This window comes from Fundulus heteroclitus, chromosome 8 (genome assembly GCF_011125445.2).
Source record: "Fundulus heteroclitus isolate FHET01 chromosome 8, MU-UCD_Fhet_4.1, whole genome shotgun sequence".
Taxonomy (NCBI): domain Eukaryota; kingdom Metazoa; phylum Chordata; class Actinopteri; order Cyprinodontiformes; family Fundulidae; genus Fundulus; species Fundulus heteroclitus.
In genome coordinates, this window is record NC_046368.1 from 16,928,814 (window position 1) to 16,955,005 (window position 26,192).

At 39.7% G+C, this 26,192-nt stretch overlaps 2 protein-coding genes across 2 annotated transcripts in view; one reads left to right on the forward strand and one right to left on the reverse strand.

Moving 5' to 3' along the window:
* The window catches only part of LOC105934496 (astrotactin-2), a 160,208-nt gene that overhangs the window by 54,173 nt on the left and 79,843 nt on the right, over positions 1 to 26,192 (reverse strand). The window contains exons 7-8 of the mRNA XM_036140219.1: positions 15,349 to 15,671; positions 268 to 401 (exon numbers count right to left, since the gene is read on the reverse strand). Of these exons, the coding sequence (XP_035996112.1) occupies positions 268 to 401; positions 15,349 to 15,671 (457 nt within the window). The remainder of the gene's footprint in view (positions 1 to 267; positions 402 to 15,348; positions 15,672 to 26,192) is intronic.
* Positions 18,208 to 23,580, forward strand: trim32 (tripartite motif containing 32). The gene is made up of 2 exons (XM_012874520.3): positions 18,208 to 18,323; positions 19,576 to 23,580. Exon 2 carries the CDS (start codon positions 19,590 to 19,592, stop codon positions 21,630 to 21,632), a length of 2,043 nt encoding a protein of 680 aa, XP_012729974.2. The 5' UTR covers positions 18,208 to 18,323; positions 19,576 to 19,589; the 3' UTR covers positions 21,633 to 23,580.

The window sequence follows — 26,192 nt, forward strand, 5'->3', positions numbered from 1 at the left end:
TATCATCAGGACACCTTGAATAATTGTATGTTCTCTTCAGAGAGGGACGGTGTGAAATCAGCTCACAGTTATCAGAACTTCAGGGAGTATGCATGTGTCCACAACATGCTTAAGTACCCCAGGAATCAGCAGATGCAGGTGTGTGTGTGTGTGTGTGTGTGTGTGTGTGTGTGTGTGTGTGTTTGTGTGTGGGTTCATTTACAACCAGTGCATGTATTGAGAAAACCTCTCTTTGGTATGAAACCCTGGGTGTCACCTCACACTTACATTGGCTGCCTGAGGGGACTGCAGTTAGGCAAGCCGTCTTTGCTGAAGGCACTGAGGTCACAGCGACACCAGTTATCAATGACATCGCCCTTTCCAGCACACCAGTACGAGCTCATTGTGGCACTCTTGAAGGCCTGGAAAGGGTAACAGGTGAGAGAAATGCAATTATCTCCAGGAACATGGGCTCCTTGTCCATCTATGGCTAGCCCATCCCCACCGGAACTCTTTCAACCAATGCCATCCATACTTCCACACAAAGACATTCCATGTTGTGACCTACCATGGAAGGCAGACGGACAGACAAACAGACAGACAGACATGCCACATTTTGAATATTCTCAATAATTAAGCATGGGTTTATTAGAGGACTTTAAAGGTAACAAATTATTCACACCTCCACTCCAGTCTCATAGAAATAGATCTAGAGCTATTCCCTTCCCCCTACACACACACTGACCTTTTTATTTCCACCTATTCCAATTACCGGATGGAAGGAGGATCTCACTAGCACCAACAAGCTTACACTGCTATATCATTGATGCACTGTTACTTTTATGATGGAGATGTGAGAGCGGTCTCACTCCTCGCCTCCCTCATTCTATGTGCTTCTGTGCGATATCTGCTTGCTTCGCTGTCTGTCTGACTGAGGCGGGGATGGAGGTGGCGGGGTGGGGGGATGGGGGGCTGGGTAGTGAGATATTAAGAGGTGACATCATTTCCTAACATCTTCTTGTGCTACTTCATTAATGGGCAAAAAGGGAAAAAGTCAAAGGCAAAAGCTCAGTCATCCTCTAAAAGGCAGCAAAATGCCAATATAACCGTCAAAGCAATAAAGTATAATGTCAGGGCTTTTCCTAAAGCCACGGGCATGATATAGAGTGACTTCCAGGGAGTTTGCAAGCACTTCTGCTCCCCCAAGTCACACTATGGATCAATAGAGCTCTCAGTTATTTATGCTCTAGCTGGTTGGTAGTGCTGCCTCATGCATACTGCTTTTGAGATGTGCTTGATCATGGTCACGAAAAAAGGCAATGACCCCTTGCAGAAAGATAATCGTAACATACCAGGCACCCAACACAGAGCTGGAAATAGCCTCTTCTTTTTTCAGCCGCCATGACATTCACTGATCACAAAGCAAAGCAAACAATGAGACGGCACATAACACTAAGAAAATTGCACTCATGCGTGTGGAGACACATAGAAAATAAAATTGATTTCTACAGTTAGCCGTTTCATTCACTAAAGATATGCCACTAAAGATTTCTGCAGTGTGCTGATTACTGGAAGTGACATTTGAGATGATCCTTTAAGTCCTCACATAAGTACCAGATATCTTAGAGAAAACAGAGTCAGGGGGTGAACACAGAAGCTGATATTATTACCCCGTCAGATTATTACATACCTGCCTTTTGTCTGAATGGCATATAGAGACAAGAAGCCAGCAAAGTTAGAGCTGGCTTCTTGTGAATAATGGCTGATGGAAGATGCCGCCAGTGTGTGTGGATTGCTGTCCCTCGCTGTCAACGCTGTTTGTACAAGTGCTGTTTCTGTCTATTATTGCTAATGTCGGTTCACTGCTTGTGTATGTTCACCAAACACTGTTGGTTCTTCGCCTCTCTGCCAAGGATTTTACAAAAATCAACCATGATTATTACGTTCATATAAAGTTTCAGCCGTTCTGTTACCCCGGTCAGACGCCTGCTCACCTTTGCTGCACCCTTGTTCCACCTCATTGGCGTAAACACGAGCCGACTGCTAAAGTTTAAGGATCTCTTGGCACAATTTCCTGTGTACTGGGTTAGTCGACCTCTCTTACCAACATATTGCTGCTATTCTAATTCCCAGCATCCATCTGGTCGAAAAGAAGTATAGGAGGAACAGGAGGAATAGCCATTGTTTTCAAAAACGGCTTTAAATGCCAGGAGATTTGCCTTCAATCCTCATTCACAAGCTTTGAACATTGCACATTTGAACTCGGTTGCTCTCATGTTGTCTTGTGTGTCGTCATTTATTGGCCACCCAAGTACAATAAGGATTTTATAAGTGACTTGGCCAAATCCTGCCAAAATAGGATTGTGTTCTTATTCTCTGTGATTTTAATATTCACACTTGTTGTCCAGAAGAGCCGATCTCCAGGAGCTTTTCAAATGTTATTGACTCTTTTAACTTTGTGCAGTCTGTGTCTGGTCGTACTCACAAACTCAGGCATTTGCTTGACTTGGTCCTGTTGCACGGTCTGGACGTCACCAATTTGGACATCCGTGATGATGTTTTCTCAGATTATATGCCGATCCTATTTAACATTCCCACATACTGTCCAATTAAACTGTATGCTCTTCCTCAGTGCTGATGCATGTTTAGCTCCTCGTCTCCAGCTCTTTTCTTCTCTACTTTTCTTGGTCTCTGTACGGATAACATTGAAGACTCTCTTTTTTTAAATAGTAGTGAACTAGTTTCCAGCTTCCACTCTATTTGCTTACAAACACTGGACATTATCGCTCCTTTTAAGCACCTGCGCACCAAGTCTGCACCTGAGCCTTGGCTGAATGATGTCATCCTGCTGCCAGGCATGAGTGCAGGAGAGCTGAGCACAGGTGGGAAAAGGACAGACTACGTGTTTCTTTTGGTATTCTCAATGAGAGCATTTTGTGCTATCAGAGGACTGTAAAAGCTGAGAAGTAGAAGTAATTATGTTGAAGAGATATTTATAGTTTTAACAACCCCAGAGTTCTGTTTAAAGCCATAGATACTGTTATTGATGCTCTCAAGTTTGTTGGTTTTGATGCCTCCATTGAAACCTGTGAAAGTTTCCTCCACTTTTTCACTGATAACATTGTGTCAACTAGAGCTTGTATCTTTCAGCCTTCCTATGACCCCTCCATCCCTTTGCACTATTCATCTATTTTTGATCAATTTTAGCCAATGTCCCTCTCTTTTTTTACAGGACACAGTTGGTCATATAAGGCCCTCTAGTTCCCCTACCGACTCCATCCCCCCTCGCTTGTTTAAAGACGTACTTGCTATTACTGGACCAAGAGTACTTCAGATAATTAACGGTTGTCTTTCCTCCGGTACAGTACCGGGGGGTTTTCAGCATGCAGTTGTATGTCCCCTTCTTAAAAAATATTTCTAAAATATTAGAGAAGGTTGTCTACAACCAGTTGTTACCATTTTTAGAGGACAATGGTATCACTGAGCCATTTCAGTCTGGATTCAAAGCCCTGCACATCACAGAGAGCACACTGCTAAGGGTTTCAAATTATATGAATAATATACTTTCGTCAACAGAGTATGGCAAGTTTGTTGTTTTAATGCTTTTAGATTTGTTTGCTGCATTCAGTACTGTGGATCACAGTATTTTGATCTCTCATCTTGAGCACTGTGTTGGCATTAGGGGTGTCACTCTTAATTGGTTTTGGTCCCACGTAATAGTAGTTTTTATCTAAAAACTGATAACTTTATTTTTGATAACTTTCACTTTTACTTCACTATATTTCCGAACTTATTTGCATACTTTTACTCCGATACATTTTTAATGTTTTGTTTAGTTACTCGTTACAAAAAAAAATTGACAGAGAGAGAGAGAGAGAGAGAGAGAGAGAGAGAGAAACGCAAGTGTTTTGACTCCACCTACTGATTGACTACAACAAAAGCGGGACTTGCCTGGGCTTGGTCATCACCACCAATAGGATACACCTGTCCAGTCTCGCAATCAGTAGCAGCCACATGGAAGAGGAGACGGAGACAACAGCAACCGCAACAACGTCGGACACGGCTACAGGGGAGCCACCAGTTGGTGATGAGAACCCGTGACCATGCCTTATTTAAACACAATGTACTCTTTCGTGGATGTTAAAGATTCGCCGTACCGCATGAAGTGTCTGTTATGGAAATTCTATCTTACAAAAACTCCCCGTCCAACTTGAAGAAACACATCGAGGTAACTTCTTACCTAAGTGATGTAATGTAATTATGACCTTACTTATGACCTTACTTGAAGGAAAAACTGAAGGCTTACAAAAACTATGCATTCTCTGTCTAAACCTGGGGGGTATACTAAGAAGCTGGTTCAGTAGTAAAGCAGGTTAAGTTAACCCTGTGGTATAGGTAAAGCATCTAATAGCAGAGCCAGGAGTCCAAATTTACTTAACTAAATGATACCTGCAGGTGTATTTGATAGCAGGTTGACCACTTCCTGTAGGTTAACCAAGCCTGGTTTATCACTTAACCATGTTCTTAGTATACACCCCCTGGTCTAAATTTTGCCTGCACTTGGTTGTGTACAGTTTTAAAGTGTATAGCACTGACTTTACTTGAAGAAAGAAAACTGAAGGCTTACAAAAATGTTTTATTTTCTGTCTAAACTTAGTCTAAATTTCTCCTGCACTTGGTTGTGTATATTATTTTAGGTGAATTTGACCTTCAAAGTTTACCAAAATATAAAAAATTACATTCAAACTGCATTTGCCATGTTTTACTTTTTACTTATACTTTTCATTATATTGCTTAAGTACATCTATTTTTACAGTAATTTTCATACTTAAGTACAAGACATTTCAGATACTTTAAGACTTTAACTCAAGTAACATTTCAGTCAGTGACTTGGACTTTTACCAAAGTCATATTTTGGAGAGGTACCTATACTTTTACTTGACTCTGAGACTTCAGTACTTTATACAACACTGATGATTGCCAGATCTATTTCCCCTTGGCACAAAGCAACACTGTCCAGCAACTCACACACTGCCTTAATGACATTAAAGCATGGCTTTCTCTTAACTTCCTTAGTTTAAATGAAAACAAGACAGAAGTTATGTTGTTTGGAAAGAGTAGCTGTCCCTCTCCAAATGTAGATCTTGGCTCACTTTCACCAATCTAGGGATAAAGTTTGACTCTGTTTTTAAATTTCAGAAATAGATCAGAAGTGTTGTTCAAAAAAGTTTTTTTTTATCAACTCCGTAAAATGGCAAAGGTGGAATAAATCTTAGCAAGACCTGACTTGGAGAAATAAGTTCATGTTTTTTTTTTAATCACAGTTTGTCTTACTGTAATATACTGTATATATCATTAGCCAACCTCTCGTACCCATCAACAGCTTGCGCAGAACTCTGCTGCTCCCTTGTTAACGTAGACCCGTTGGCACAAGCATAACACTCCCATTCTGGCATCCCTTCACTGGCTCCCTGTATGCTACAGAATTAATTTTAAGCTTTTGTTATTTGTTTTTAAACATTTGAATAACCTTACTCCACCATTTTATGTGAACTGATTCAGCCTCACTGCCCATCCCAATCCCTTAGATCAGCTGATTGGCTGCTGCTGACAGTCCCTAAAGCTAGGCTGAAGCTCTGAGGTGACAGCATTTGTTGTTGCTGCTCCCAGGTTTTGGAATGATTTCCCCTTGAGTATCAGACTTTCCTCCTCTTTTCCTGTTTTAAAATCTCTTAAAGACATATTTTTATTCTCTGGCTTTTATTACACTGTGATGTTGTCATGTATGGCATTTTAAAATACTCTTGCTGTGAACCTGATATTTGGCTTTTGATTTTGTGTGTGTATGTTTTGTATGTTTTTAACTTTTTTTAAACTTTTCCTCGTTTTAATGTGCAGCACTTTGGTCACCCCTGCGGTTTTTAAAATGTGCTATAGAAGTATAGCTGATTGACTGACTGAAAATAAGACATGCTGCCACCAATCCTTTTTGGGGATAATTCTTGGGCAAATTGTGGTGCTCATGCAACAAAAGTTTTCCAAGTCACGATCACAGGACATGCACCACTTTTACAAAATCTACCCAACTTCAACTGAAATATAGCAGCAATGATAGAGATGCTTTCTATATAATACAGGAAGGTTTTAGAAGTGAAATGCATGCTTCAAAGATGTGACAGGACTTGATGTTCCATAAAATCTGCTTAATTTCTTCTCATGATACCAATGTAACGTGTTTTCAATGCACAAGCACACATGGCAAGGCAGGAAACATTGTGACTGTAGCTTTGATATTTCCACAACACCTATTGTTAGCTGTAGAAGACGTTCAACAGATTTTCATGGAAACCAACTCCTTCCAGTACCACTTGGTTTCCCTCAAGTATTTTGAGAGAGCTAGTGACCTAAATGAGCAGCAGAGGAGAGACTGAGGAAAAAAAGGGGAAGTGAGGCTGGAGAGCCCTTGAAAAATAGGACAGTAAAAAAATAAAAATAAACCAGCAACATGCAAAACGACAGAAAGGTGCAAAAAGAAGGACTCTTAAGCTATTAAAGCAATCCCCTACTTTAAGGGGGGGGGGGGGGGGGCAATCCCTCTGCAATGCAACCTTTCTCATTAAAAAGAACATACTCCAATGTAACCTCCTCTAAATGAGCTCGGAGAATGAACAGTTATTGTAGGGGCAAGACTGCAAACCATGAACATATAATGACCCCAAGGAAAAAACAAAAAGCCCCCCCCCCCCTGCACCCATGTGGGTAATTGCTGTCGGAAAACAACAGCAGGAAACTTGCCACCTCATGTCAACGGGAGGTACACCACAGACAAAGGCATCACAAAAATCCCAGACCCTGGGCCCATGTACGCACAAAGAATAGACAAATATGAGAAATGACCCCCACTACAAAGGGCAAAAGAGAGAAAGACCACAGAAACTGCCATGCGCTTACCACCCTCGGTTTCTTAGAAAAACCCCATATGGGCATGTGCGCTTGATTGCATGGCTTCACATGTTAAAAACAGACAAAGAGATCACCGCCGTGTTTATGTTTAAAGAGAAACGCAAGCCAGTCTCCACTGGCTAAACAGGGAATCTAATTGTGGTCCGGGGAATGAGATGTGGAGATGCGTGGGGGGGACATAGGAGGTAAAACAGAGATGGAGGTTTATGGAAAGGGAAAGAAAAAAATGAAAGGCACTTCCTCATATATGTAAATTGATAATGTGTTAAATATCTGATGGTGAATATAGAAACATGGATGGAAGAGGAAAAGTATTATAGAAAGACGAACAGGCTTGATGAAGGGCTCTCGTCTGAGTACTTCTATGATTAGTGGAGTACAGTTGACAAGAGGTGGGTATTGTATGTCTCATTGATTAACCACAGATCATGCACTTCCCATAACACTACAGATCCATACCCTACACATTCTGTGCTAACCAAACATGGGTATGAAACAGATATTGTCTACTTACATTTCATATTAAAACAGCAAGTGTTTTGACAGGAAAATACATATAAAGCCTTGACTGGAACCATAAGAAAGTTTATGGGCAGCAAACAGACATTTGTATTCAGGAACTGGTGACGTCCATGTTGTCACAATAGATGACAGGGGATCTTACAAGTTCACAAATATGCTGTGATTCATCTTCAGTGAACTTACCTATCATCAACAACTTGATCTTAAAATGTAATCACTTTAACCTTTGTACATAAAACATCACCAATGAGCAGCAAGACCAATTAGCTTCAACAATTCCGGCCACGTCAATTCAAAGCCTTGACGTCATTTAGACCATGCAGACTCACTGGCTCCAAAACACAACGTGAACCTTTCACTTTCATAGAAACCCGGTCGTGACTAACAAGAAGCCAAGTGAGGCCATTGTGACCTCCTTAATGTATTAATCTGTTTGTCTAGTCTATGCTGACCAAATTACTGTCTGTATTCTGAGGCTAATACACAAAAACACTGGCCAGCTGGCCCACAGTATTGATTTATAAGATAATCACCAGTGGTGGAATAGAGTCTAAGTCAGAACACACAGCAGATCATCTGTGTGTGTGTGTGTGTGTGTGTGTGTGTGTGTGTGCACCCACATCAGTGCCTTTAAGGGACTTTTCCAATCATTCAAGGGTAATGGTGTTAACAAAGAAGCCAATGGGCTGCTTCTAGGAACCTTATCAGAGGTAGCACTTCCAGGAAAGTGTGCTCTAAGGGCAGCTGGTGGGTTGGTTCATCCAGAGGTTGATGGGAGATTGACATGTCAGATGATAACAACCCCCCCCCCCAAAAAAAAAAAAAAAAAACATGTATGGTTTGCCTTTTTTGAAAGGTAACTGAGATGTCAACCAACATGAGAGTTATCAAGAAAATTGTCTTGTTTTGTCAATAGTGTGCATAGTTCTCAAATATAGCCCGACACTCAAATGGCCAATACAGAATAAAAATGCCACGGGATACAATAAAGAATACCATTGGCAAATACATTAAGATTGCTTCTGATTTACACATGGTGCAAATGTCATATTCAAGAAACTAGTTTGGAATGATTTGAGTTTTGTTGGATAGTGTACTTTCCAGTTGAAAGAAGCAATGAGAAGGTGGGTACACTGTGGTCAAAAAGTGACGAACATGGTCAGCAATGATACACAAGGAGGCTGGGCCATTTAAGCAATGCTGAACTGGTACTAAGAGGCCCAAAATATGACGATAAGATATCCCACATGCCATTTTGCAACAACCACCAGCTTAATTAGTTGAAAATTTGTTCTTCTGAACTAAATAAGGACAAGGAAAGGCTGTCCTTTAAGAGCCATAAGGATATTTCTTTGGACATCAAGTCTTTGAAGGAGGGTGTGGTCCTAGTGTCTTTTTAAAGACAATTATTTTAATACAAAGAAGATCAAGCTATAATGTTAGCACCGGATGTGACTGTGGCTACCTAAAACAGCATGTTTCTGATGGCAGGAGAAAAGACTGGACACAGAAGGAACTCTCCGTTTCTATTGTTTGCAATTTCAACATTAGCCAAAACATGACCCAAAGCTGACTGAGAATACAAAGCCATTTTAGTTAAATTGGTAAAGGATTCGTCATAAATCACCTTTAATTCAAATAGAAACTTAACGAAGTTCTATATCTTTCAGTTTTTTTTTTTAACAGTCTCGACAAAAGAACTCCATTGAAACAAAACTGGAAAGCCTACAGAAGATTGAGTGGCACTAATTTTGTTGATGATTTGGGGACTTTTTTTCAAGCTGAATATAAAAACACCACACTTAACTGAGGGCATGTAGAGCTTTTTTTTTTAGGAAGTTGCCCTTTTTCTCTCCTTGACCCATTTGGAGGGGTCGGTACTGAAAAGCTGAATCTTAGTCTCAACTGATGAAAATTATTTTAACATTTGCCAAACTCTACATATTTACATTTGTTATGGTGTTATGTGTCAAATATTTATCACCATAAACTTTGTACCTTGACACTGAAGGTTGGATCCCCCCCCCCCTAAAAAATAAGAATTTCAATGTGAGATTGCAATGCTGCAACAGATGTTTTATTTTTAAATTAATTTTAAGGTTCTGTTAAAACATCTTCACCAGAGGTTTCAACATACAATGTTTGTCAGCATCTGTAAATTGCTCTCTATGCCTATTCTGCCCTTGAGCTTCATCCTGCTACCTCTTCCATTTTGAACCTGCCATCTTGTATCCATTTCAAATGCTGCTTTACTGAGGGGAAGCACGGTAGCGGCCAGTGGGCAGGGTATAGAGCATTCTGACCCATTAGACTCAAAACCAATTTGTTCAAAAGGTTTGCCATAATTCAGTCATAGCAACCTTGGGACTCAAGCACCACAGGCATGAGTTTACTTATTTATAGTCTGAGCTCTGTTCCCCTGGCTTCAAACAGCCTGTCGGACTCAGTGTTTGCATACGTACATTAGCATGAATGAGTCAGGTCCACCTTAGTCAAATCAGATCCAATTCCACAACTCCTTTCAGTCTAACTCAAGCGAAGATCAATTCTAAATAAAACAACACCAAAGGTGTCTTTACAAATGCAAAGATGATCATTGAAGGATCAGCAAAACTTCTAATAAATTTCACAAATAGATACGTAGGTTTCTACATATAAACATGTGCATACATTACAGATTAAATCTGTAATCAAGTCCAGTTTTTACTGGCTATGTTGTATTGTATTGTCAAAAAAGTTGTATTGTATTGTATTAGTGGACATTTATAGTGTTGGAAAACAAAGATTTCATCAGTTTTTTAATTTTTGTTTTGTTTGTCTCACTCACATGCTTCAGATCACCAAAGAAGTTTTAATATCAATAATTTCTCTAAAGCCCATGTGTAAGATTTACACACTAGCACACCATCTAGTGGTGCGCTAAATTAATTACAAACTAACTCGCTGTTAAGCATGTAATAACCACTATAGACACTGCAGAGAGTCGTAAATGTGACAATGTCAACATGTCCTCCAAGTACCGTATCTTTTGGTCTATAAGGCGCACCTAAATCCTTCAATTTTCTAAAATACTAATGGTGCGCCTTATAATCCGGTGAACCTTATATATGATTACCGTTGTACGTACTGGTCGATTTTATGTGGTATAATGTGCTCAAAAATCTGTTAAAATGTTTGGTAAGTATTGAAGCCACTCCGCTCGATGGGTATTTGGAGCATTACGGTACGCTGATTAGACCCATGAGCTAGCTACAAGACTGCCTGTCTGTAATGTCAAAACTAGAAGTGCATTCTTGTAAAGGCCCCCACATACTTGGGCGTAGTTCACTCTGCGGAAGTCCGCATGTTCTTGAGGCAGACTCCTGTTGCAGGAATTCAAAAGAATAACTGACTTCCTAGAGTTATAATAACTCCGTGCATACAGGTACTACGTGCGGATCTCAATTTTTACAACCGCATACGTGGTGTCACATTATAAACTTCTCGGAGGCAAGAAGTCTTTACATCAAACTGTTTTATATGAGCTTGATACACTGAGCTGCTCCAACCAGGCAGTTGCAAGGACGCGCGGCATCACAGCCCCTCTCTGTTCTCACTGACAGGTGGGAGCATGCTGGAAAAGAAACGGCTCTAGGTGTTGAGCTAGCTAATCACACAATTCACCATCCATTATGCCACTTCGTTCCACTGGCAGAAAGTGAGGGAATTGTAGGAATTTGCCTCAGGAAATGAAGGCAATAGTATGCTCGACTATGAAGGGTAAAACATCCACAGCGAGTCAGCTAGGAGTCTGCCAAGCTCACAGTATGTGCACAGTACGCCCGAGTATGTGGGAGCCTTTGAACAGCCAAAGTACAGCCAAAGTATAGCAACAATAAACCTAGTGAGTGGATTCAATATAAACATTTTGTTTATTTTGGCCTTTTGTTAGAAACAGGGCAGTGTAGTCCAACTACTCTGTCCTACCAACAGAGACGGATAGCTCTCCCTTTCAAGAGAGAGCTGTGTACGTGAAGGGGAAGAGGGATATTACACACTTGGGAAGAATATTTCATGCGCTTAATATTACAGTGCGCCTTATGTGTGTACAAAGACACACATAGACACGTTAATTCACTGTGCGCCTTGTAGTCTGATCCGTCTTATAGTCCGAAAAATTCGGCATTCAGTATTTCTCGCCATTGGCAAAGGCAACTACCGTCATGCATTTACAATAACTGGCAATGAGTCTTTTCTTTTCTTTTCTTTTCTTTTAGAGGAATATTTGTCCACTCCTTTTTGCTCAATTATTTTCTTGACTTTTTACCCACGGTAAAAGCTTTTCTTTTGAGCAATTCATCACACTACAACCACCATGCTTAACTGTTGGTACGATGTCTAATTCTGAAATTCTGAAATATTTTTCTGGCAGACATAACAGAACATACACAGTCCAAAAAAGTTACTTTTTTGTCATATAAATCCACAATATATTTTCCTCAAAGTCTTGGGGCTCATTAAGGGAAAAGTGAGCCTTTGTGTTCAACGGTGATTTTTGCTGTGGCACAACACCATTGCAGTTTCTGTCCAACGTCCTCCCTGTTCTTATATCATTAGCTTAATGACTTTTCCTCATCTCTTGCTGAAATTCCTTAGACTTCTCTGAGCCTGCTTTATGTTATCAAATGGATGCTATTTAAGTGATTTCTTAATTTTTCTGTTATATCAGTAATCAGGCTGGGGTGTGGCTTGTGAAATTGAAATCAGCTTTCCAAGAGTGGAGGTTAATCACATTTCACGAGAAAACAAAGAGTGGCAATTACTTTTTTAGATAAGATAAGAATGACTGGAATCTTAATTTGGTAGAAACTGTCCTTTGTATTTATTCTAGCTTTGTCTGATATAAAAATGTATTTAACGATCTTCCATTTTAAAAAAAGAAAAAAGAAACAAGAAATCAGCAAGGGAGGACACATGTTTTCACAGCCCTATAGTATGCCAAACATCAGAGACATTTTAGATATTTCGTCATCATGTAATATTGACTTAAGCCTACAAATCATCACACAATCATATCCATTTTTTTTAAGTAAGGGACTATTTTTTACTAGTCTCTGGTGACTGAGCAAATATGTACAAAAAAAAAAAAAAAATTTAACACCAAATTCTAAAAAGCAGAAGCTAAGAAGAAAGACTCTCATGCTGGTGTACCATATTTAATATCTAATTTATTTTACTTCTATTTCTAGTTGAGGTTTTTTGAAAGAAATGACAATAAAGCCACCATCCAGACCCCCTTTTGCATTAACATGGAATATATATGAGAGAGACATGTCCTGTCAAACAGCCAGACAGCCTGGTTTAGGTCACTGCAAAGATACCAGCAGCTGAGAAATGAGGGAGGAAAGGAGCCAAAGTGAAAGTGACATATCTATTGAAGCCAGATACGAGGCATTTACAGACACATTAATCCAAATAGACATTCACATCCAGATAGAATCTGAGGCCATCAAACCATAAACTTCTAAGCTTCTATTTGATTGCTTCCATGGATTCGGGGTAAAGAGAGAAAAAAAAAGGGGCCTTATTTCTAAGAGAGCTTTTGCAGCATGGCAGCTGTCTTTCCCCATAGACACAGCCAAGCAGAAGTACAGTCTCAAGTGAAATTGTGTGCGAGAGACTGATGCACACATGAAGATGAAGCGACGGCACAATAGTGTGTGTGGACAGACAGGTGGCTGCATGTCTCTAATGCAATATACGTATGTGCAGTTGTGACATGCAGCAGCTGTGGCCAAGAAGGGAGGAAAACGCAAGCAAAAGAGTAGTAGAGTGATGTACTCCCTACCCTCCCTAGAGGTCGATGACATCAGTAAGAGGTTAAAAATCCTGCCTCAAGCCAGCTAAGAGGGGTACCTTAGTCTAGTGCAGGCTAACCATTTTTCTTCAGGCACACCTCACCTTCAGAAGACCAAGGGTAGTTTCAGGATAAACAAAATGATGGGTAGCAAAGTGGTTTGGAACAGCGAGATGAGGAGACTTTTTTTTTTGGTCTTCCTCACATTTAGTTAATGACAAAGCCCACTATAGGTTGTCTGCTATTGATTGCCCCTCCTACTCTTTGGGCTCTGGTGTTTGGTATGTAAAGCACGTACAGAGGTTAATGCTGTGAGCGTGCTTTCTGAATGTATTAATTCATATTTACGTGGATATTTATAGAGGTACATAATCAGATGCATGGTTTCTGGATGTTGAACATTTCTGAGTCACCTTTTTTTTCCTGCCTCTCTTCTTGCATAAAGAGTTCACTAATATACCAGACATGAGCTTCAGAAGACAAGCATAACATGTAGAACAAACAGGGCAAAATGTGGTCAACTAAATGTCAAGCTAAGCCAGAGCTTCTTTCTAAATTAGGCTTCTGGAAAACATCTGAAATTGATGTGATTAACTCTCACGGCAAGAAAAGAATCCAAAGACTTAGCATATGGAATGAATCATTAACACAACATGCGGATATTAATTTGATATTGCATTGAGCAGTGCATGCTTATTTTAAAACACTGATAGACAGACACACAAACACAGAGACTCACTCACACACATACACATCGACTTCCCCACAAGAGAAAACCATGATGTCATCTTTTTTATGCCCTCTGTATTACAGCACTCGTTTCCAATGGCCAAAGTCAACCAACTCATGCCCTCTAGAGGTGAGGTGCAACAACTGCACTAATTTAATGCTCCAGATGAAAACAAAATATACAATTTACAAGTGTTACACTGCAGTCGTATGATATTAGATTACATGCCAAGCGAAGCATGGCAAACGGTGAGTTGACACCTTCTAAAATAGCAACAACACTGCAAAAACTGATCTAAAAATGTGTAAAATGTTCTTAAAATGTGTGTTTTTGTCCTGGATTCGAGCAGGTAAATAACATTATCTGCCAATGGAATGAGTATTTTAACCCATAAAATAAGATAATTAGACATCCTGCACTTGAAATAAGATGGAGATGAATTGTTCCTATTTTAAGTGCAAAAATCTTATTCCATTGACAGATCATCTTATTTACCTGCTCAAATCAAGGACAGATACACTCATTTTAAGAAGATATTACTTATTTTTAGTTCCATTTTTACAGTGGACGAGTACAATTTACTATGTTTTTTTCTGGCAATTACGTGTTAATTTACATATTTAACTAAACAATAAAATTGCTGCAGTGCAGCCAGGCCTCATGGTGAATCTAGAATTTTTTTTTCAATTATCATTATTGTTCAACCCTGCAATTTATTGTGCTTTTGCAAGGGTATTCATAGGCTTCACACGTTTTGATATGATCAATTTTGGTCACATTATAACTTTAATACCATTCTGTGAAACTAAATCCACAAATTGAAACTTGTTTTACCTGGATTTATGTGGTAGACCAAGACAAAGTAGTATCTAACTGTGGAGTGCATAGAAAGTTATACACAGAATTAAAACTTTCTTTATAAATCAAAATCTGAAACATGTGGTAAGTAGATGTGTTCAGGCACTCTGGACCAACAGTTTCTTGAACCACGTTTCAATACTGCACACATGTGACATGATTTTATCCAAGCCTATCACATTTAAGAGACCAATACACGCACGACACACTAGTCAGATTTTTATCTGAGAATTTTTTTTTTTTTTGTCATTTTCCAAAGTCAGGCACTATATTATGTTGGTCTAAAATACTTAGAAGTTTGTTGTTATAATGTGACAAACTGTTAAAAATGTTCAAGGAGTATTTATTGTTTTTGCAAGACACTTTATCTAAAAGTAGCCTAATTTAGTAATTTTGATTTGGTTTCCACTCAGTTTCTTCCTTTTTCATTCTATGGTGAATTCAAATGCCTCTTTCTCACCTCTTTGGTGACGTTGTCTTGGATCAGGCTGTAAAGCGGCACAACCCTGCTGACTTCGAGGAGGACAGGGATGGGAGAAGGCTGCTCACCACTCCTACCATTACCATTGCGGCTTCTCCCCAACCCTCCTCCCATCATGCCCTGGTGATGGCACAGGTGGCAGCCAGAGGGACAGCTGCCCTTTTCTTCGCAACGGATCTCTACGCCATTCACCAGGTCGTCAGACAGCAGCTGGCTCTTCTGCAGGGCCAACAGGTAGTTGATGAAGGGAACGGACTTAAGCTCCCGTCGCCCTGCCCCTCCGACTCCCTGGTCTGTTGCCTCTGGAAGAGCAGGTAGGAGAGGAACAGAGGATGTGAAAATATGGGGTAGAAAATGGTACAAATAAGGGTAGAAAATTTACAAAAAAGTTTTACTGTTTTTGTTAATGAAAAACAACAGCTCTTTGCAGTTTTTTTTTTTCATACATTTTCATTGCTTTAAATACAATTACCACGACATTGGTTTGTTGAGGTCATACCAAATAACACATTTCAAGTTCTAAAAATTCTTACATTTAATAAACAGACATGTTCTATACAATTCAATTCAGTTTATTTAAATAGCAACAATTCTCGACGCATCATCTCAAGGCACTTTACAAAGTCAATCATACAGACAGATGGGTTAAAAAGTTCTGTATCTAAGGAAACTCAGCAGATTGCATCGAGTCATTGACTTGCAGCAATCACTCGTCCTGGATGAGCATGGAGCCACAGAGGACAGCTGATTGCATTGTGTCTTGCATTTGGAGCAATCCCTCATACCAAGTATGCATGTTTAAGGTGGCAGTATGTTTTTAAATGAAGCACATAGGCCTTTTTACACTCAAAACTAAAATATGTTGTTTTATGACAGGTACACTTGCCATATTTTCCTCTTTTTGCTCAAAACGTCACATGCAGCAATGAATTGCGGCCACTAAACTTCGGCGATGCCCGCATCAATGCGGACTTGTCCAAAGCGCGGATCAAGGGCGCAAAGGGTGTGGGGCAAAATACCTTTCTGGAGCATTGGTACACACTACGCATTCAAGCCCTCATCGCGAATGCACATTTGAGGGGCACATGGGTGCAAGCGTGAGTGCCTGACTCCCAACAATGAGGGACCATGTGGTTGTTTTGAAGGATTCTGATTGTCTGATATAGGTTTTAACTTTGCAGTGCACTGACCCCTATGCAATTGGCATGTTTAAAACAACGCTCAGTAGCGGATTTGTGCAGGTTCATGTGGATGAAAACTTTTCTGAAAACAATTCTGCGGGTTTGATATTTTAAAAAACAATATGGGGGAGATATATGTTTTTATAAAGAGCAGCCTAACTCTGGTCAAATGCAAACCTAAGCAATCAAAACAACTGAGGAGGGAAAACATGCCTGTGGCCTCCACCTGTAAAACCATTCCTGTTTTTGGGGTTGTCTCCGTGTTGCCCTTTTAGAGCACCTGTTGTCAATTTTATTAACGACAAAGGAGCTAGCGTCGATTAAGAACCCCTTGCAATACTTAACTAACCAGATCAATATTCCAGAGGTCTATCTGATTTATTTTGTTATTAATCTTTGCCTAAAACTTTTTTCTTATTTTTTGGAGAATCATTCATGTAACAGGGTTTAGGAGGTACCAATTTACAGAACTAAGCAATATGGTTTTAATGAACAATTTAATCTTGAAATAAAGCATCACTAACTGAAGAAGAAAAACAGATTTTTGGGTTGATATAAAAATGATTGATATAAATGATTGATTTAATAGTTTTAATTGGTAATTTCAAGGTATACTTTCATCTAGCAGTGGTGTCCAAAGTCAGTCCTCAAGGGTGAGCTGAACCTGTTGAGTAGTCCTCTGCAGACCTTGAGAACAGGCCGAGAAGGTAAATCATTCATTTGAATCAGATGTGTTGGAGCAGGGACCACTCCTAAACATGCAGGAGACCGACCCTTGATGCCTAAAGTTGGACAAGCCTGATATATGGCTTGATGGACATGACAAACTAGTTGCTGTCTACTGAAAAAAAAAAACATTATTTCATATAAAAACATACATTTTTGTTCATTGCATTTTAATACATTGCATATAATATATTTAAATTAATATCTAAAGCTGATTAAACATAATTTTTTGGTGATCAAGTAGATTAAATACAAGAGATTAGAGGAACTCAAATTGTGTTATTTTTTTATGGACAACCTCAGAAGTACCGTGTCAACATTTCACTGTTGATCTAGTCTGACATCTAGCGGGCGTTCTCGGTCATTACTGTTCTACCTTGCAAAATAGTTTTGCATGTACATTTTCTCTTCTGAGCAATGTTTCCCATGAATAATATGTATTGCATGTCCCCCTGTCACAAATGTATTATTATTATTATTATTATTATTATTATTATTATTATTATTATTATCATCATCATCATCATCATCATCATCATCATCATCATCATCATCATCATTATTATTATTATTATTATTATTATTGTCCTTCTTGTAAAAATATAACACTACGATTGTATGGCGTTCAAGCTTGTTGTAAAGTTTCAATAATAATAATAAAAAAAATGGTTTCCATGTTCTTGCATGCTTTAATTGAAACGTATTTCTGTTTAATTATATAGGTAGATTGGTAGCTAAAAAGCACATAGAATAACTACCCAATCGTTTTTTGCTTTGTAAATACAGCTATGTGCAAACAGCAGAAAACAATCAACTCTGCTAAACATCTTCCCGATCGATTACATTGGCCAATGGATCATGTCGTGTTGAGGCATGGCTTGAGAGCGTGAGTAACAGCCAATCAAAAACAAGCATCGACCTCACGGGCTCGCGCTTTACGTAACCAGCGGCCCTGCGTGGGAGGAGTCACCAGCACTGCAGCTCCAGCAGCGGCTCACACAGGCTGCACACCCTCTTACCTCTCAACTATCAGACGTTGGAGGAAAGGTAACGTTTAATAGTACACTTATTTAAAAAAAAAAAAAAAAAGACATTGTCATTACCGTTGTTTCGACGCACGCCCCGTTTTAATCAGCCCTGTGGTTTTGCTAGATGACGTCTTCGCGATGTGTTTACCCTTCAGTGCACCGTTAACATTTGCTGTCAGAGATGCAGGCCCTCTCTATTTACATGCTGTGTGTTAAGTCAAATGACCAGAGGCAGTCAGTTTCTTAACTGCACATGATGTGCTGGTGTTGTCAAACTCTGACAAGCTCGCCTATGACTCTGTGCATTTGTGATATTTGACATCATGCCTGTTAGCTCGTAGAGAACATTAGCTCAACATGAATCCTTTATTATCTTCATGCTATTTTGTTACTGCTGTCAAAAGAGCGTGTAGTCTGTTATTAGCATTTTTATGGGTTTCCCATAAAGAAGCTAGTAATATATGTAAATATACTAACAACATATTTTGGTAGTGATCAGACCATCGCAATTTACTGAAATTACATTCCACTTCACTAGCAAGTATCAGAAAGCTTCAGTTAACACAGACATAAAGGAGCTAAAATGTGATTAATCTATTGTAACGTAACATGTCAAGTGAAATAATGTAAAATGTTTAAAAAAAGCTGCCTTTTTGACAGCATTTTTGGAAAATGCTGTCAGTAATAATTTATGAATACCTTAGTGCCACTTCTAGTCAATTAGGATTATATTTCCTTATTGAATATTTCATTAAATTATGGGAGTACTGGGATTGCTATCCCTGCAAGAGAATGCAGGATCTTTACAGTTTGCAATTATCCTACAACGTGCTATTTTTAATTAGACCACCATTAACTGTGACAATCAGCTTTCTATAAATTTTTATTGTTATATTTTGGACTATTGTAATGGATGAAACTGGATTTTGAAAATGACTTGTCATAAAAATTTCCTAAATGTGATATTCTAAAAGTTTGGCCCAAGGATGTCTTAAATAGCTTTCCTTGATAGTTTAATGGAACTAGCAGGGTATAACATACCAAGAATAAGTCAGGAAATACACATGGTCTGTTTAAGGACTTGCAAATATCATCACTTAGAATTTCACAATATCACAAACTGGCAAATTCTCTGTGTACATATTAGTTATAATGATAAACAACATAAATACCGTCTCTGAATGATTAGATGCTGAATAAAAAATAAATAAAAAATGTGTTGCTTTTTCATTTTCTGTGGGGAAATATTACAGTTTGCTTTTCCACTCCAGGGGAAAAGCTCATAATGGCGGCTGCATCATGCCCCTCGCTGGACCCTGACCTAATGAGGGAGGTCCTTGAATGCCCCATCTGCCTGGAGACTTACAGCCAGGATCAACTGAGACCCAAACTCCTCCAGTGTGGCCACACAGTATGTCGGCTTTGTCTGGAGAAACTGTTGGCTAACACCATCAACGGTGTCCGCTGCCCCTTCTGCAGCAAGGTCTCCAGGATGAGCAGCATCTCCCAGCTGGCGGATAACCTCACTGTACTCAAGATTATAGACTGCACCTTGACCTGCAGCGCTGCTGCTGCGGCGCTAATGTGCAAGTCCTGCGGCAACCGGCTGCCGAGACAGTTCTGCTACGACTGCACCACGGTTCTCTGTGAAGTCTGTAAAGCCGATGGCCACCTCCATGAAGGTCATTCAGTTCAGCCAATAAAGGTGGCTGCTGAGCGGCGCCGTAAAGAACTGAGTGGTAGACTGGCTGCCCTCCGTGACTTTATGGACAATATTCAGAAGAAAAAGACAGCGCTTGAAAACATTTCCAAGAGCTTGAGACAAAAGTACCGGGCGGTCCAGCAAGAATACTCTACCGCCGAGCTTCATCTTCAGGAGGAGCTCGGCCGATCTCGAAGGACTTTCACAGCCTCCTTGGGAGAGGTGGAAAAGCTCAATGCACAGGTTCTCGAGGAGCAGACCTACCTTCTTAACCTCGCAGAGGTAAAAGTAGTGTCACGCTGTGATTATCTGACCGTACGGGTAAGACAGAGTGATATTGCCTTGCTAAAGGACGACGGCGCAGGAAGCGATGATGAAGAACTGGACCTGAGAAGCAGTTTACCCACCCAGTTCAAGCTGCAAGAACCAACACTGGCAAGAGCAGAGCACTCTAAACCTATAGAAGTCGGCTGTTTGACCACAAACACCTACACTGTCAATACAGACGATGAGAATGGTGGGTTAGAGACTGTGCTGGACTTTAATGCGGAGGATGCGCCATTAGGTGCTACAGGTGGTCCTGTTACAGTTCCAGTGGATTTTTACCGGGATGTCGACATGGTTTCAGCTGTAGAAGAGGCGGTTTGCGGTTCACCAGGCAGCTTTAAATCAAAGTCCATGGACGCAGGCGGGGGATCTGCCGGAGCCAGTTCCAAGCCCCCGGTCTGCCAGTTTGTAAAGAAGATGGGCTGTAAAGGAGCCCTGCCTGGAATGTTTAATTTACCCGTTAGCATTTGTGTTTCACCACAGGGTGACATACTGGTGGCCGATCGAGGGAACTGCCGTGTCCAGATTTTCAACCGCAAAGGCGTCCCGCGCGAAATCCGACGCAACGCAAGCATCGACAACTTTGTCCTGAGCTTCTTTGGTGCAGACCTGCCTAACCTTATCCCCCTATCCATAGCTGTGACTCCCCAAGGCCTGATTGGTGTAACTGACAACTTTGATAACTCAGTTAAAGTCTACACCATGGAGGGGCATTATGTGGCCTGCCACAAAAACCAACTGATTAAACCCTGGGGAATTACTGCCATGCCATCGGGCCAGTTTGTGGTGTCAGATGTGGAAGGGGGCAAGCTGTGGTGCCTTGCAGTGGACCGCAACGTAGGCGTGGTCAGCTACAACCGCTTGTGCTCTGCTGTCCGACCAAAGTTTGTCACATGTGATGCGGCAGGAACCGTGTACTTCACCCAAGGCCTGGCCCTGAACTTCGAAAAACGCCACAACGAGCCCCACCTCGAAGGGGGCTTCTCAATCGGCTCAGTGGGCACCGACGGCCAGCTCGGCAAGCAGCTCAGCCATTTCTTCTCCGAGTCAGAGGATTTCCGCTGCATCACTGGCATGTGCGTGGACGCTAACGGCGATTTGCTGGTGACTGACAGTGGTAGGAAGGAAATCCTCCAGTTTCCCAAAGAAGGGGGGTTTAACATCCTGGTTCAAGAAGGGCTAACCTGTCCCGTGGGAGTGGCCATCACCCAGAAAGGACAGCTGCTAGTTCTTGATTGTTGGGACCACTGTGTCAAAGTCTTCACCTATGTTCAAAGGAGGCATTCTTCCACTTCCTAGAAACGCTTTCTCTTCCTGTGAACTCAGGAGGTTTAGTAGGTATGTGTGGTTGGTCCGGATGAAAGTTTGAGAAGAAATAAGAAACCATATAACTTGTCATTTAGTGTAGCTGCAACAAAGACAATTTTCTTTCCCAGCTTGGTTCCCGAGTGGCTTATTATGTATAGTGCAATAGCAAGTTGTCCAAGTAGATCATGCAAAACAAGCCATTGGTGTTAAAGCTATAAAGCACAAAGAGCAAAGATTGCTCCCTATGTTATTAGCCTCTGTATCCCCGTCAAGCATGACTGTGTGACTTCCTTGAGCTCGATTGAGAAAAATTGAGAGAAAGGGGAAGAAAATATTTTCCGATTTACTTCTGAAATAAAGAAAACCAAGGCTGTTGGCCTGCGATGCACTTTATTGTTGACACGTCACTCTGCCCCATTACTAGGTTTTAGCAGCACTAACAATAATTCTGCTGGTTGAAGCTGGCAGCCTTAAAGTTTTTTCAACCGTTTCATTCAGTAATATTCAGGGACAATTGAAGATAATTATTTACTTCCATATAGAAAATTACATTTAGCTGCAAAATCACAACATGGGTGGAGAGAATAAAGGTATATCTAAAAAAAAAAAAATAGTGTAAAAGTTCAATATCTTTGTCACTCATTTCAGAAATGTAAACTCATCTACAGGTTCGCCACATACAGAAATATTTCAAGCCTTTATTTCTTGTAATCTTTATTTTTATTGCTTACAGATACTGAAAAAAATACATTTTAATCATCAGAAATGCCAGGCTTCTGTAGAATCTAAATTTTTATGCGCTCAATACTTGGTCGATCTTCCTTTGCATGAATTATTGCATCGATGCCGTGACCCTGTGGCACTGCTGGGCATTAATGGAAGCCCAGGTTGCTTTGATGGCTGCCTTCAGGTCATCTGCATTGTCAGGTCTGGTGTCTATAAGCTTCCTCTTGGCAATTCTCATTCGCTATGGGGTTCAGGTCAGGCGGATCTTCTGGCCAATCAAGAACCAGCTTTGGCCGTGTGGGCAGGTGCCAAGTCCTGCTGGAAAATAAAATCAGCATCTCCTCACAGCTTGTCAGCAGAGGGAAGCATGAAGAGCTCTATAATTTCCTGATGGCTGTGTTGACTGTGGACTTCAGAAACACAGTGGACCAACACCAGCAGGTGACATGGCACCTCAAACCATCACTGAAATTCAAGCAGCATGGATTCTGTGCCTCTGTTCTCTTCCTCCAGATTCTGACCTCCAGACCTTGAAATTAAAACTTTACTTTTAGCTGAAAAGAGGTATTTGGACCACTGAGCAACTGTCCAGTTATTTGTATCCTTAGGCCAAGTAGGACACTTCTGACTTTGTCTCTGGTTCAGGATAGGATTTCTTTGTGTGTAGTGGCTCTTGATGCACTGTTACAGCCTCAGTCCACTTCTTGTAAATCTCCCAAACGTTTTAATGGATTTTATTTATCTGACAATTCTCCGATGCACCGTTTCCTACCACACTTTTTCCTTTCACTTAACTTTCTATGGATCTGCTTGGCTATAGCACTCTGTGAAGAACCAGCTTCTTTAGCAGTGGCACACTCTCCCGGTGGAGGGTGTCAGTGACTGTCTTCTGGACGACAGTCAAGTCAGCAGTCTTCCCCATGATTGAGTAGCATTCTGACCGAGACTGAGAGGCCATCTAGAGGCTTAGGAAACCTTTGCAGGTGTTCTGAGTTGAATAGCTGATTAGTATGTGATGCCACGACTTTCCAACATTTAAAATCTTCACAATATTCAAAGGTTCTGAGACACTGCATTTTGGGTTTTCATTTCCTGTGAGCCATAGTCATCAACATTACATGAAATAAAGGCTGGACATAGGTTTATATGTAATCAATCTTTAAAATATGGGTTTCACTTTCTAAAATGATTGATAAAAAAGTGTTTAACTTTTTCTATGAAATTCAAATTTTTCTAAATGTAGAAGATTGAGTGGTTCAAAATTTTGTACTTTATATGTTTTAGGGGATTTTTATTTTGCAGATCAGAATAAATATTTTCTTGAATATACAACATTACAATCAAAGTCTATCTCCTTTGCTCCAGATCATAGTTTAACTCAACTATGGTTTTATGCCTCATGGAAACATTCTTCATCCTCATCAACAGGCATGTAGCACCAGGTTTACCAAGGATGACAGAGCTGTACAGGAAACAAACAGAGGTCAGCTAATATTCCAGATGAGAATTATGTTCATTTCGATTCCTTTAAATATATATATATATATATATATATATATATATATATATATATATATATATATATATATATATATATATATATATATATATATATATATATATATATATATATATATATATATATATATATCTCAAGTATGTTGGAACAATTTGCAACCATGACCTATGGGTGGGCATTTCAGTTTTGATAAGCTTTGAGCATGTGTTGATAAAACTGAATAGTTATTCGATTCTTTTAGCAGTTAAAAAAATGTGTCTACAATCCAGTGCAGTAAGTCGTGCACATTAAAAAGGAGCCAGGATTTTTTTTTTTTTTTTTTTTTTTTTTTAAGTGTCGAAAGTCCTGCCACATGACTCACTGGCTGACACTTTTCTTTGGGGGCCTTTAAACACAATGATCTGCTTTTTTTTTTTGTGGCAACCGTTATTCAACTGTATCATATCATCAGCCAGAAATATTTCCTTTTTTGCTATTCCAGAAAGGGGAACATAAAGTGGTTTAGGCCTTACTGTAACAGATCATCATGGCAGCTTACTCAGAGAACCTTCACTTGGTTTAAAAGATCAAATATAAAAGCCAATCATTTCTATTTCTCAAGAATACCTGAAGTAATTGAGATGCTAAACTCTTAAATACCTTTTTGAGAGGAATATTACAGGTGAGAATTGTGTGCAAGATTGGAAGCCAAGGTTCCTTTAATATTGAACTTAAAGTATTTTTAAAAAATTACTGGTCGTGAAATTAATGATGAAATTAATTAAAGTTGCCATTTAATGGCCTGATTTGTTTCATGAAGCCAAAATTGCATCTGTAAAGGAAATTGTAAAAACTTGCTGCACCATGCCATATACAACAGGTTAGTTATATAATTGTCAGAATAGTCAAAACGACTTAAAATTAGACCTTTATTAAACCTGACTTAAAAAACAATATAATTAGCAATATTTATGGTAATTTATGCATCTAAGTTGTGTTTTTATACATTTGCCTGCACAGTTGTGTAGAGTCTTCCGCATATTATGCTTTGCATAATGTAAGTCCAAATGGTTAAGGTTTATGCTCTTCCCATGTGAAATACTCAAACCTGGGTTTATGTTTGTAATTTGTCCTGTGGTGCTAAAACAGTATTTTGTTTTTTGTTAACATACACATATCCATTACCGCATACAGAGCTGATAAGCAACACTGTGACATCATTTAGGACGATCTCGGTGGTTTTGGCTCCTTGATCCAGATAAGCAAAAGTTGCCCTGCACAAGCTGGACCTGCGTCACGGTACAAATCGAGGAATCTATAGCCTGAGCTTTACTTCAGACACAGGTCGATGGCCTTTTGTCCTGTGGATTGACTACATGTGGTTAGAAGATCATAACTGAAAGGAGTGGTAACAGTACCAAAGCAGGGATGAGCAGAAATGCAGCAAAACAAACCAGTTTGTCCCTACTGTAGCAAGCTTCCTTAGTTCCCTTACGATTTTATTTATTACCTACATTGTATTTGGGGATGTGTTTCTGAATTATGTTATTTGCTGATTTACAAATTTAAAATTAGACCATAAAACCTATTTAGTTGCTTATAACTATTGAACGTTTAGGCATGAGTCGACAGGAGAGCCACACGATATATATCCTTAAAGTGTCACAATTATACTGTATTCACAAAAGAATTTTCTAACAAATGTGTAACATGATATGCACCTTAAACTTATTCGTAATACTGCTTAGATAATATATTGTTTACAATTATATCTGTAAAATTTAATTAATTTTATGTTTATATAAACATATCCAAAAATACATTTTGCTATTTAAAGAGTTACAAAATGTAACAGTTTATAACTAGCTGGTTTATTAGTTGGGCTATCTGCTCATTTAGCCAGCCTACAATTTACTGATTTACAGATATGCTACTCATTGTTAGTAAATTTGTTATAAAATGACAAAGAAGGAAAATATAGGAGCCTTCATCGGGCCAGCTGGCCTGCAATCCACAGCGAGGGATTCTCCATACCACTGAAGGAAAATCTGGTCACTATGGTCCTTTCGTGCACACATCATTAAGAATGCCTTTGAACCACAGTAATGGTACGATGGAACATCTTAGTGATTCTGAAAGGTGAACCTCTTAAAATCTTAGTGGATCTTGATCCCTTAGACGACTCAGTGTCAGTACACCGTTTATCATAATCTGTATTAATGAAAGTAAATCTGCGTTCCTGAACCTATGTTTGCTCATTAGAGCATATTCCACAGTGGCTCAGATCTTAAAGTTAATGTTCCCAAGCTAATCTTTACTCTGCATAT

What these genes read in the sequence shown, in the direction of transcription:
- trim32 (XM_012874520.3), top strand. Translation starts at nt 19,590, where the DNA reads ATGGCGGCTGCATCATGCCCCTCGCTGGACCCTGACCTAATGAGGGAG.